This window comes from Myotis brandtii, unplaced genomic scaffold (assembly GCF_000412655.1).
Source record: "Myotis brandtii unplaced genomic scaffold, ASM41265v1 scaffold167, whole genome shotgun sequence".
NCBI classification, from domain to species: domain Eukaryota; kingdom Metazoa; phylum Chordata; class Mammalia; order Chiroptera; family Vespertilionidae; genus Myotis; species Myotis brandtii.
This window is the reverse complement of record NW_005356128.1, coordinates 360,538-374,065: the sequence shown is the minus strand read 5'-3', so window position 1 is coordinate 374,065 and position 13,528 is coordinate 360,538. Positions and strand designations below refer to the sequence as shown.

The 13,528-nt window shown below is 38.1% G+C and overlaps 1 protein-coding gene across 1 annotated transcript in view; it reads right to left on the bottom strand.

Moving 5' to 3' along the window:
* The window catches only part of COG6 (component of oligomeric golgi complex 6), a 127,054-nt gene that overhangs the window by 83,346 nt on the left and 30,180 nt on the right, over nt 1–13,528 (bottom strand). Inside the window, exons 3-5 of the mRNA XM_014536851.1 lie at nt 13,435–13,524; nt 10,349–10,492; nt 5,675–5,746 (exon numbers count right to left, since the gene is read on the bottom strand). Coding sequence (XP_014392337.1) covers nt 5,675–5,746; nt 10,349–10,492; nt 13,435–13,524 — 306 coding nt within the window. The remainder of the gene's footprint in view (nt 1–5,674; nt 5,747–10,348; nt 10,493–13,434; nt 13,525–13,528) is intronic.

Genomic DNA, 13,528 nt, shown 5'->3' with positions numbered 1-13,528 from the left:
AGCAGAACGACTGGGAATGACTGGTCACTATGACACACACTGACCACCAGGGGGCAGATGCTCAATGCAGGAGCTGCCCCCTGGTGGTCAGTGTGCTCCCACAGGGGGAGCTCTGCTCAGCCACAAGCCAGGCTGACGGCTGCCAGTACAGCAGTGGTGGTGGGAGCCTCTCCCGACTGACTCCTCAGCAGCGCTAAGGATGTCCAACTGCAGCTTAGACCTGCTCCCCGCTGGCAAGTGGACATCCCCCGAGGGCTCCTGGGCTGCCAGAGGGATGTATGACTGCCAGCTTAGGCCCAATCCCCCAGGGAGCGGGCCTAAACCAGCAGGTGGACATCCTCCGAGGGGTCCTAGACTGCAAGAGGACATAGGCCGGGCTGAGGGACCCCCCCCGAGTGCACAAATTTTTGTGCACCGGGCCTCTAGTACATACATAAATTCACTAGTAACTGGAAATTATAAAAATTATCAAGTACTAGGACTCTATCCAAAAAAACCAGAAACACCACTCAGAAAGGATATATGCACCCCTATTTTCATAGCAGCACAATTTACAATAGCTAAGATTTGGAAACAACCTAAATGCCCATCAGCAGATGAGTAGATTTAAAAACTGTGGTACATCTACACAATGGAATACTATGCCACTATAAAAAAGAAGGAACTTTTACCATGTGCAACAGCATAGATGGAACTGGAGAGCATTATGCTACGCAAAATAAGCCAGTCGGAGAAAGATAAATACCACATGATCTCACTCATATGTGGGATATAATGATCAACATAATTTGATGAACAAGAATCAATCCAGAGACAAATGGCAGGGGAGGAGGTGATTAGAGAGCAACCCTAAGGACTTGTATGCATGCATACTAGCATAACCAATGGACACAGGCACTGGGCCAGTGGGGGCTTTCCCGAGGTGGGAATGGCTTGGGGGTGGGGAGGAGGTGTCAACTGGGGAAAAAGGAGACATATGTAAAACTTTAGACAAAAACACACAGAGTGGAGGGCAGTCTGTTAAAGAGAGAATACCAGAAAAAACACACAAAGGTGGTTGGGGGTCATTTTCATGCTGGGTCAGTCCAAAAGAAAACTTCTGCTGCTAATGTTTCTAGAGCTGCATTAGATTTAAAAACACCCCCCAACCACCACCTAGTTCTGGGTTCTTAAAGGCCAAGTCCAGATTGTCAATGACATTTTCTCTTACGGATTTATCTACCTCCCCTCAGTCATTAACAGAGCCCCACCCCCATCTCTAAGGAAGCTATATTGGGTCTGTTTTCCTTGCAACCAGATTAAGTGCCCAAGAAATAGTAGATATTTTTAAGAAAATAGATTTAAACCTAGATAATTCAGCAGATCATGAACTTTTAATGAGTGGTGCCAAACATGATAGCTTCCATGATACTCTTCTAAAATTATTACTCTTCAAATCCAATAACTTCTTCAAATGTTTATCTTTCCTAATGTCATTTTGCTTTAAAGATCCACTTCCACCCTTTACCTTGCTTTGTACAATTTTTTAAAATATTATATTTCAATTCTAAAACTTATTAACATATTTTAATATGTGTGAAAAACAGTGCTTCGCTAAATCAATATCATAAAATGCTTATTAGCTTCTTTGTAGCCTCGTTAATTATTAAATAGAGGGTATATCTTACAGACACCACCATCAACTAATCACTGAAATATGATACTTGAGTAAAATGTTATGCAATTAGAATTTTTGCATTATTTCCCGACTCTTCATTTATAAATTGTGGTAATAATTCCAAATTAATGTTTAATAATACTAGTAAAGATTACCCTAAAATAATTTTAGTCAATTTATCTTCACTGTTAAAGATGATTATTTCTCATTAAATTATAAAAACAACTACAAATGTAATTTATTAAAGTACAACCACAGCCAAAGGGATAAACCATAGCATACCAAAAGATTTCTGATTAAATTTCTGAATGTATCTCATAATATTAATTTCTAAAATGTCCTAAATCCAAAGCATTTAGAAAAATTAATTAATTAAATTATAATACTCTATAAGTCATTATAACACCCTATAATGTAAAAGAGAGGGGATATACCAAGAAATACTTCTTTTTATAAATAAATGAATTGAAAACATTATTCTAGAGTTGATAGTATAAGTGGGTACTATTAACACTATATCTAAATAAATTAGTGCCAATAATTAAGATTTGCAAAATAACACCTTCTAATCTGAGAATAAAAAATGAATGTATCATACATGAGTGAAATCATATGGTTCTTGTCCTTTTCCACCTAACATTGCACTTAGGATGGTGAACACACAATGCCATACAGATGATGTATTATACAATTGTACACCCGAAGCCTATAAAATGTTATTAACCAACAGTAACCCCAATAAATTAAATTAAAAAATAATGAATGTAAACAATAAGTAGTATAAAATATTTTTAAATATCCTATACTAGTAGCCCGGTGCACGAAATTCATGCACACTATAAGGGAATTAATTGCCCTAACCGGTTTGGCTCAATGAATAGAGCATCGGCCTTCGGACTCAAGGGTCCCGGGTTCGATTCCGGTCAAGGGCATGTACCTTGGTTGCGGGCACATCCCCAGTGGGGAGTGTGCAGGAGGCAGCTGATCGATGTTATTCTCTCATCGATGTTTCTAACTCTCTATCCCTCTCTGTAAAAAATCAAAATATATTTAAAAAAATCATTTTGGTTTAGTGGGGAGGGGTAGGTGGAAGAAGGCATAGAGTGGGATAAATGATAATGGGGGGGAAAAGGGTTATCTGTAATACTGTCAACAATGAAAAAAATATTTTTTATGAAAAATAAACCATTTTGGTTTATATAGGTGCTTAAGCATAGATATTCAGTAATAAAATTTTTATTAAAAATCATTTTGGTGCCCTAGCCAGTTTGGTGTGGTGGATAGAGCCTCAGCCTGAGGACTGAAGGGTCCCAGATTTGATGCCAGTCAAGGGCATGTGCCTGGGTTGCCATCACATGCAGAAGGCAACCAATGATTCCCTCATCATTGATGTTTCTCTTTCTCAAATCAATAAAAATATATTTAAATGTCATTTTGGTAAACTTTTTTAAAATGTAAAAGCTGTGTTGGTTAAGAAAATATGTATTACTGATTTCAGAGAGGGAGAAACATTAATGATATCATTGATCAGCTGCCTCCTGCATGCCCCACACTGGGGATTGAGCCTGAAATCCAGGCATGTGCTCTGACTGGGAATTGTTGATCTCCCGGTTCATAGGTGGACACTCAACCACTGAGCCACACCAGCTGGGAGGAAAGCCCTTTTGAGAAAGTTATTTCTGGTACTCCAAAAATCAATTAGCTTAAAAAAAATCGCTAAACTAATTCTAAGCAGTGTTAGGCTCCTGAATGTATGACTTCTAGAGCCAGGATCTTACTTTGCATTTAGATTGCATCGATCAATCCTTAAACTCCTGGGAGAGCCAGTTAAGACCTACCCTGAGGAAAAGATAAGCTGTGCACACAATTAATTCAAAAGAAATCTTGGAGCAACCATGGCCCGGATTTCCCTGCTTGAACCTGGCTTTACTGAGCAAGCTGGGCTATGGGACTCCCAGGGTAAGCACTTTAACCTTGGACCTGATTTTCTTCCATCCAATGTTTGCACCTGGTGTAAAGGGGACAGATAGTCTCTCTCTCTCCCACCAGGGGTAGGCACACTTCTAAGTCTCTTCCTGATTTGCTCATCACTCAACACTTCCTTACCCTCCTGGCTCCTTCCCATTTAAAAAGCACTGACTAGCCAGGTTAAATTAATGGAATACTTACAAAAACTTTAATCCCCTTTCCCCACAAAAGCTATGCAAACTGGGGAGGCTGAGGATCCAAATACAAAAGAACCCCGAGTTAAGGTACAGGAATAACCTCCCTCATGAAAGACTACGAGGCATTCCACACTTGAATACTTGGTCAAAGCAATTATAATCCAAGACATACACAATCCCCATTCTATCAGGCAAAAACCACACCCAACACGCTATATGAAATACAATTTCCATTTATTTCCCCCCCAGAGAACTTTTCTTCACTCTTTAAAAACTCAGCTCCTTACATGGGCTTTGGTTAGCATCTGCTATAAAATAAAGGCATGGCTGTGGGCGTGGTCGCTGTCTCTCAGAGAAGCAGCGTCCCACCGAGACCCGGCTTTCATTCTCTTGTCTGTCTTTTCTAAGCCTTTCAGCCGCCCCCACTCAGGTTCACCCCTGGCCATGCTGGTGCGGCACACTTTAGAAAGATATGCCTTCACGCTCCCAGGGCGGGTTCTTGCCTCAAACCCCACCCTTACAGGAAACAGCTCCGGGAAACAGCTCGGGGGAGGCAGCAGCCGTTGCCAAGACATCCCCTGCAGGACTGACTTCCTTCCACTTGGTCGCGGTGGTTGTGGTCGTGATGACCACCACCCAGGGTTTTTATATAAGTAGATAATAAAAGTCTAATATGCAAATCGATCGAACCAGATGCTATGATGCACACTGACCATTGAGGGTAGAGGCTCAATGCAGGAGCTGCCCCCTGGTGGTCAGTGCGCCAGAAGCCAGGGTCACAGCTGGTGAGCTCAGCGGCGGTGGCGGGAGCCTCTCCCGCCTCCATAGAAGCGCTAAGGATGTCCGACTGCTGGCTTAGGTAACGGGCCTAAGCCATCAGCTGGACATCTCCCCAGGGCTCCCGGACTGCACTGTGAGAGGGCACAGGCTGGGCTGAGCCCCGCCCTGCCCCACCAAGTGCCCAAATTTTGTGCACTGGGCCTCTAGTTCAATATAAAAAGCTATGAGGAAATCTTGCAAGTGCTGGAAAGAAAAGTCAAACAAAATCAATTACTACGCAACAAAAGTAAGTACAAAAAAGTGAAAAGAATATATAGAAGTTTATATGATTATTTAGGTATTGTATAATTAACAAAGATCTAAAAATTAGAAAATAAATATAGCAATAATATTTGATATGTTAGTTAAGAATAAAAAAATTAGAAACACTAGGAAAGCTAAAATTTTAGAAACAGAAAATTGACTAGTTCTGCAGACAGATCACACAAGTACCTACAAGTATTCTATGGAATATGCATAGATTCATGATTCTTCCTATAATAATTGTAGCTGACAATAGGTCCAAGAGAAGCTTATAGATAAAAGTTTGTAATAAAAATGTGAAGGTAGTAGAAATAATGATGACTGAATCTTAACTTAGGAAGAACCTATTCCAGAATCACATGACTGAGGGTAATTAGATTAAATGCTAACTCCACAGCCAAAACAGAGGTTCAGAACAGTTTTAATAAACAGACTATGAGTAAAATTATACATATTTTCCTGAGATTTTTTTTTTTAGGCTGAGCATGAATCATAATTAAGCTTAAATTTGAATTTACTCCTAAGGCTTTCTATTAAGAAATTATTTCTGCTGGACTTACAGCATATATGTGGGATTGAAAGGTTTATCAAAATTCTACAGTTAGCTCTGTACCAGCCAGATCAAAATATAAAGGCTTCTGGAGTTAACTGAACAATATTACAAACTTCCTATAGGGCATGATGTAATAGATATCCATACATTTTGTAGACCTATCTAACAGGTACTTTGCACCAGGAACTATGTTAAAATCTAGCCATTATACAGTACCTGTAAGCGACTTGTCATATCTTGACAACAGCTACTCATTGCTTGAACATCTTCATTTATGCTTTCAAGTTCCTAAAAGGAGAAAAGTAACACCATTAAATATACTGTTAAAAATATTTTTCTTCTCTTAGCCAAATCCTGATTTTCAACCCATGAATTTTTTTTTTCCCAAAACATAACTAAATATCCCATATTTAAGACTGGAAATGATTAAAAAGAATAACATCTAGCGTTAGAAAAGGTGTAAAATAAACTAGTGAAATAAACAACGGCAAATGCTTAACTGAACCAATCTCTTACTATGAAAATATGTCACAAAATCACATTTAGCTTCATAATTCACTGTTACCTTCTTTTTCCTACTTCAATTCAGTGTCTCATAACAGAAAGATATGCGAAGAATGAAAGTTTCAGTGGTAGACTGGGTCTTACTGTCGCCCCTTTCAACACAATGCCTAGACAGACGTTCCAGTAGAAACTGGACAGTTTTATGAATGGGGTGGGCCAATTGGGGGCATCAAGCAGCCAAGCCCTAGCCAAGTAGCTCAGCTGGTTAGAGCATTGTCCTGAAATGACAAGGTTGCAGGTTCCATCCCTGGTCAGGGCACATACAAGAATCAACCTATGATGTGGAAAAAAGGAAACCCTCATTCATTGCTGGTGGGAATGTAGACTGGTACAACCACTAGGAAGTCTGGTGATTCCTTAAAATATTGAGAATAGAGCTACTGTATGACCCAGCAATCCCTCTTCTGGATATATACCCAAAAATCTCGAAATCATGTATTCACAAAGATATATGCAACCTTATGTTCACTGCGGCATTATTCATGGTGGCCAAGACATGGAAACAACCAAAGTGCCCTGCGATAGAGAACTGGATAAAGGAGATGTGCTACATATACACAATGAAATACTACTCAGCCATAGGAAGGATAAAATACTGCCACTTGCAACAACATGGATTGACCTTGAGAACATTATTCTAAGTGAAACAAGTCAGTCAGAAAAAGACAAGAACCATATGATTTCACTTATATGTGGGATATAAAACTGAAACTCGTGAACACAAAGAACAGTGTGGTGGATACCAGAGGGAAGGGGGTGGAAGAAGAAGGCGGTCCTAATATAAGGTGACGGGAGATTTGACTTTACATGGTGGGCACAGTGCAATGTACACATCTTGTAACATAGAAACCCACACCTAAAACCCATATATTTATGTTGACCAATGTCACCCCAATAAATTCAATAAAAATAATTAATTAATTAATTAATTAATTTTCAAAAGAATGAATGCATAAATAAGTAGAACAATAAAAATTGATGTTTCTCTCTCTCTCTCTCTCTCTCTCTCTCTCTTTCCCTTCCTCTCTCTCTCTAAAATCAATAAAAATAAAAATAAAGCAGCCAAGCAGAGCTATAAATAAAACATGAGGATGAACCAGAATTAGGAAGTCACTTATAAGAATATAAGCATAAACCTCAGTTCTAGAATTAAGATTTTTTCCCTTCTCTCTATTAAGTACTTTATATTATAAAAATTATAGCACCAGATGTTTTAGATATTTTCAAATGCTACTCTTTATATCTGTCTATAATCAGTATGTAATTCAAATTACTAAACTAAGTTCTAAACTGTTTTGATATAAATAATAAAAGAAGCAGGTATCAATTGATATCAGCAATAGCAGATACACAAACTCATCTCACCATTCCCTTAAATTTTACTGTATAATATAAAAAGAATAGTACTATGACATTATCAGTCAGCTAGGTCAAAAATAACTACTTCTAATATTTACTTAGACTACCATATTAAATGGGTTTGCTTTGTAAAATAATAGAAATTACATCTCTTAATATATGACTTAAATCTAGAGATTTGCTAAATTGTAATTCAAGGGCTTTTTACACTGTAGTCTTTGAACTTAGAGTAAACTGTCTTCTTTTTTCCCTAATTAAATAAAATTATAGGTTGTGAAATACAACTAGAGTATGATAAATTCTTTAAAATCTTTTTTGTTATGTAGAATTTTCAAAAATATCCAAAAGTTGAGATACTATGAATGCCCATGTACATATTATCTGGTTCAACAATTACCAACTTGTGACCACCTTTGTTTCATCTCTACCCACTTTCTTCCTCTCTCCCCACCCACTTTCTCCTTCCCCCACAAACAAAATCATTTTGAATTCCAGATATCATATAATTTCATCCATAAACATATCCATATGTATTTCTATGAGGACTCAAAAAAAAGACACAATGCTATTTACATATCTAATCATTTAATAATAATCTCTTAATAACAAATATCTAATCAGTGTTCAAATTTCCCCAATTGTCTCAATTTTTTACCAATTTGTTCACATCAGGAACTAAAGAAGATTCACAAACAGTAATTAATTGAATATTTCTTTTTTTTTCTTTATTGCTTAGAGAGAGAGAAAGAGAAACATCAATTTGTTGTTCCACTTATTTACTCATTCATTGGTTGATTCTTATATGTGACCTGGATCAAACCTGAAACCTTGGCGTATCAGGGAGGCTCTCTAACCAACTGGATTATCTAGCCAGGGCCCTCCCCCTCCCTCCCTCCCTCTCTCTCTCTTTTTCTTTCTTCCTTCCTTTTTTTCTCTCTTTCTCTATCTATCTATCTATCTTTTTTTTTTTTACAATTTATTTGTTGAAGAAACCAGTTCATTTGCCCATACAGTTTTCAACATTCCAGATTTTGCTGACAGTCTTTGTGCTGTTAATATACTCCTCTGATGCCTGCATTTCCTATAAACTGCAGCAGTTAGATCTAGAAGCTTGATTATATCTGGTTCCATTTTCTGGCAAGAATTCTGGTGTTGTATACCTTTATTAATAGTCACATATATGGTTTTTCCTCTTTCTGTGAAGGTAGCAGCGAGTGATGACTAAAGGCTTGATCAATGGTTCTCAACTGGGGCAGTTTTGCCCTGCAAGAGGGCATTTGGCATTGTCTGGAGACATTTTTTGATTGAAATAACTGGGGGGAAATGGTGTTACTGGCATCTAGTGTTTAGAGGCTAGAGATGCTACTAAACATTCTACATTGTAAAATGTATAATGTTGAAAAACCCTGAGCTAGACCCACATATTCAAGAGTGGTTGCAACTTCTAATCTAATTCCACCATTTCTTCTTCATTTATTAGCTGGAATCCTATATAATAAAAGCCTAATATGCAAATCGACTGAATGGTGGAATGACTGGTTGCTATGATGCGCACTGACCACCAAGGGGCAGATGCTCAATGCAGGAGCTGCTCCCTGGTGGTCAGTGTGTTCCCACAGGGGGAGTGCTGCTCAGCCAGAAGCCGGGCTCACAGCTGGCTGGCGAGCACAGCGGTGGTGGGAGCCTCTCCCGCCTCCATGGCAGCGCTAAGGAGCAGCAAGCAGGCAGGCAGTAAGCAGTGAGAGGTCCTGGACTGCGACAGGGCACAGGCTAGGCTGAGCCCCCCCGCCCCCCCCCCAGCAGTGCACAAATGTCATGCACCGGGCCTCTAGTATTTCTATAAAGAAAAGCTTGCCCTCAACAATCGTATATAATTGGTATAAAAGATAGGATTAATGCTTAATTCTTTCCTTTTATTTAAAAGTTTTCAAAATAATAAGTTGGTTCTCTTATATCCACCAAAGATAACTAATGAGGGTTTTGTTTGGTTTTCGATATCATTATGAATTCATAGACTAAACATGTTTGATGTGTTTCAGTCCACTGAGTTATTCTTACTGATGCTCAAATAGTCCTACGTTTGGTCAGTAGAAGCCTTTTCAAGTAGCTCTAGTCTTTCTGATACTTTCCCAATCATCATAGACAGCTTTCTTGCTTTCTGGTACTGATAACATTGTTTCTTTCAGTGGGAAAGGGTGTTTAGAGAGCCAAATCTGGATGTGCTCATGGCTACCAGTTCTTCCTATTTTGGTGAACACCACTTTACTTTCCATTTAACCTTCTAGATTATTAGTTTTTACTCAATGAAAACCTACTAAACTGTTTAAAATGTTTTTTATTAAGTACTCATTGAAACCATGTATCACTCTCATACAACTCACACAGAAATATTAACTATGTAATATTATGATGTCATATTAACATAACTAACAATATATTACATAATGAAAATAGACCATAAAAAACAAAATTCATTTTACCTGATGATGAGTAGACTGCTCACTCAAGTATGATGAATCATTATTTACACACTGAAGTATTCACCTTAATTAATCTGAAATTTTCATAATTTAAAATGTATTCAAGGAATTCAACCTTAATTACCTCCAACGGGGAAGTGGTTATCCAAGGGAGGTTTATTCAATGAGGGACTATCTCTACTAGAAAACTATTCAGAGAAATGTTATTTATTATTATCATTATTATTGTTTAAAAAGCTAAAATTCCACAGAGAATATCCTAGAAAAAATGTTACAACTTTTTAAGAACCAGCATTAGTGGAAGTCACAAATTCAGAAATCACTCTAATCCACAGACCTAGATGCTTCTAGAGTAAGTAGTTAAATTTGCTATTTAAACATGATACATGAATAGCAAATATGTCAACCTAATTAATAAAAATACTTAGTACAGAGTCAGGCATATAGTAAATTTTCAATAAATGCTTAATGAAAAGAGTTTACATACTTCCTTCACTTCCTTGAAAATGCTCACAAATTCTTCATTGATGGCTAAACTTCTGCGTTCAATATCTCCACGTAAATTTCTTCGAGTCCGCAAACTATTTTCAACAAAAAAGGTTGAAAGTGCCTTGAGAGCTTCCAACATTTCCTAAACAAGTGATGATAGAAGAAAATTATTGGGAACAATTTTCAAATGTTTTCCTAGTCTCGAGCCAAAAATTAATAAAATCATTTTCAAATAATTTTTTTCTGTTAAACAACCCCCAAAATGTTGAATGACCTTCACATTACTGAACAGTACCAGTATTATTTCTGAAACATAATAAGGATATACTTACTGTGTATTGTGGCATGTATACAAGGTTATTTACTTCAGAACTGTTTGTAATTGCGAAGATTAGAAATGACTTTAATGTCTATTTAAAGGGGATTGGTTAAAGAAATTATGATACATCCATTTTAAAAAGGTGAAAATTTGCCCTAGCTGGTTTGGCTCAGTGGATAGAGCACTATCCTGCAGTCTGAAGGGTCCTGGGTTCGATTCTGGTCAGGGGCACTTGCCCGGGTTGTGGGCTCGATCACCAGTGGGGGGCGTGCAGGAGGCAGCCGATCAATGATTCCCTCTCATCATTGATGTTTCTAGCTCTCTCTCCCTCTCCCTTCCTCTCTGAAATCAATAAAAAAATATATATATTTTTTAAAAAGGTGAAAATTCTTATATGCTTATATAAATCTTTTTCTGGAAGGATATATAAAAGAAATAAATACCAACGGTAGCCTGCAGGCTAGGAACTGAGTAAATAGAAGCAAAATGTAAAGAAACTTGGATAGGAAGGCCTCTTTGATGTGACTTTTGAACTTAGGCCTCAGTGATAGGAAAGAGGCATCAGTGGGGGCAAAGCCTTCTACAGACAAAGGAAATGAATACAAAGATCCTAAAGCAGCAGAAAGGCCAATGTGACTAAAGCTAAGGGAAACTACTAGAGGTTTTAAGCAAAGGAGTAATGTAATATGCTTTACATATTTAAAAGTTTGTTCCAACTTTGTGAGGATGGGTGGTAGAAGGGGGCAAGAAAAGCAGCAAGAAGGGAAAAACTAAAACAATCCAAGCAAGATTTGACAGTAGCATACACCAACATGATAGTAGCACTGCAGGTGACATTGCAAAAAATATTTTTTTCAAGGTAGAGCCTATAAGACTTGTTAATGGATTGGATGTGGGATGTGAAAAAAAAAATGACAGGTATCAAACATTACTTACATGCTTCTTGATTATATGGGTAAAAGATTATGTTCTTTACTAACAGCGGGGAGAGAACCAGTTTGGAGAAAAAGAGTTCTAGTGATGTTAAGTTTTTATTATGTCGATCAAGTATCCAATTGGAGATGCCATATGGACAAATGATTGTACAAATCTGGATCTCCGTAGAGATGTCAGAAATAGGATTATAAATCTGAGAATCATAATGCTTTTTGGTATTTAAAACTATGAAAGTAAGAGAGTTCTTCTATAGAGAGATGAATAGAGGAGAGAGGACAGAGGACCAGGCCCAAGATATAAAACAGGAACCTAAATCTTACATATATGAATTCCTACAACCAAACTAACACACTATATAGTCTAACAGGCTTACCTTTCCATGTTTCAGTTACAATGTTATTTTGAAATACTGGCTAGATTGACAAAAATAGTAAAGCTATTTAAATTCAATTTAATACTTAAGAGAGAGAAAAAATATCTTTTTTGTCATTGTTGACACTATTACAGATGTCCCCCATTTTCCCCTTTGCCACACCCCCTCCCCAGGCCTTCACCACACTGTTGTCTTTGTCCATGGGCTCTTTAGACTACCATCTTGGAATGTGTTAGGGCTTGGCTACAGCATTTACTGACTACAAAGAAGTAGTCAGTAAATGCTGAATGAACAAAATCACACAGACTTGAGTGTAAATTACAACTCCACCAATTACTAGTTATATGATGTAACTTACACTCTCTACATACCTTCTTTTTCTCATGGGTAAAAGGAAATAATGTCAATTTATTGGAGTAGCTGTATTAAATGAGATAATAAATATCAATATTTGACACTGTTTTAAACACTTAATAAATTGTATGATAAAATTAACATTTAATAACAAACAGTAAGTGCCTGGCACTTGTCTGAGCACTTCACCTGGATTCTTTCATTGAACCCTCACAACAATCCTGAGGTTACTAGCAGTATTCACAATTTAGAAATAATAAAACATAAGCTTAGAGAAGTTAACAGATTTACTTAAATCATAATGCACCAATTTGGTGGTTTTATCTAATAAGTGGTAGCCTAGAGACAGTCTTATCATTATATTATGCTGTTATTTTTTACACACAAATTCTTATCGACAGCTTGTTTTCAGTAACCTACAAATTTATAAAGCTCAGTGATATATTATCACTGAGGCCAATTTACCTAGAGACTCGGTGATGGAGAAGAGATCACCAGCTATGACAGGAGCTAGAAAGTCCAATCTAAATTTCAGGAAATACTTGGGAGAGGATGTGGACAATCTATTTTGTACAGAAATACAGCTTGAGCCCACAAATCACAGGCAGTACTTAGACCAGTAAATATTATTTCATCTTAGCCACGAGCAGGTTCTTTCGCGTTGCCTTACATAAAATATAACATAAATAAGAAATAAAATAATGTCATATTTTAATTGTTTTCACTTGTCAATGGAAATGCTCAGTTACACCTGACCCTGCTCTCCTGGTCCTCGTGCCCCCGACTCACGGTGTCTCTTGTATGTTGCTCTCTGTCATCGGTTTCTTCTCCTACCCTCTCCCAATTCAGACCCCAACGACCCCGAGGTTTCGCGAGGGACCCCACGCTTTTCCTCCCAGATCCGAAGTTATCAAGAACCTTTTCAAATAGGAGTGATACCAGGAAACCTCTTTCCTTTCCCAGGGCTCCTCGCCCCCACCCCTCGTCACCCTCCCCGCGAGGGTCAGGGGTGTCCTCCCGGCGGGGGACTGGGTGTCGGACAGAGGGTCCCGGTTCAGCCTCGCGGGCGACGCGCGTCCTAGGTCCAGCCAGCTCCGGTTACCTTGTCATTGTCCAACCGCGTCTCCAAAATCTTATGCAGCTTCCGCGACAGCGGGTTGTTGGGTTGCGCCGAGGGCCCGCCTGCCCATTGCTGA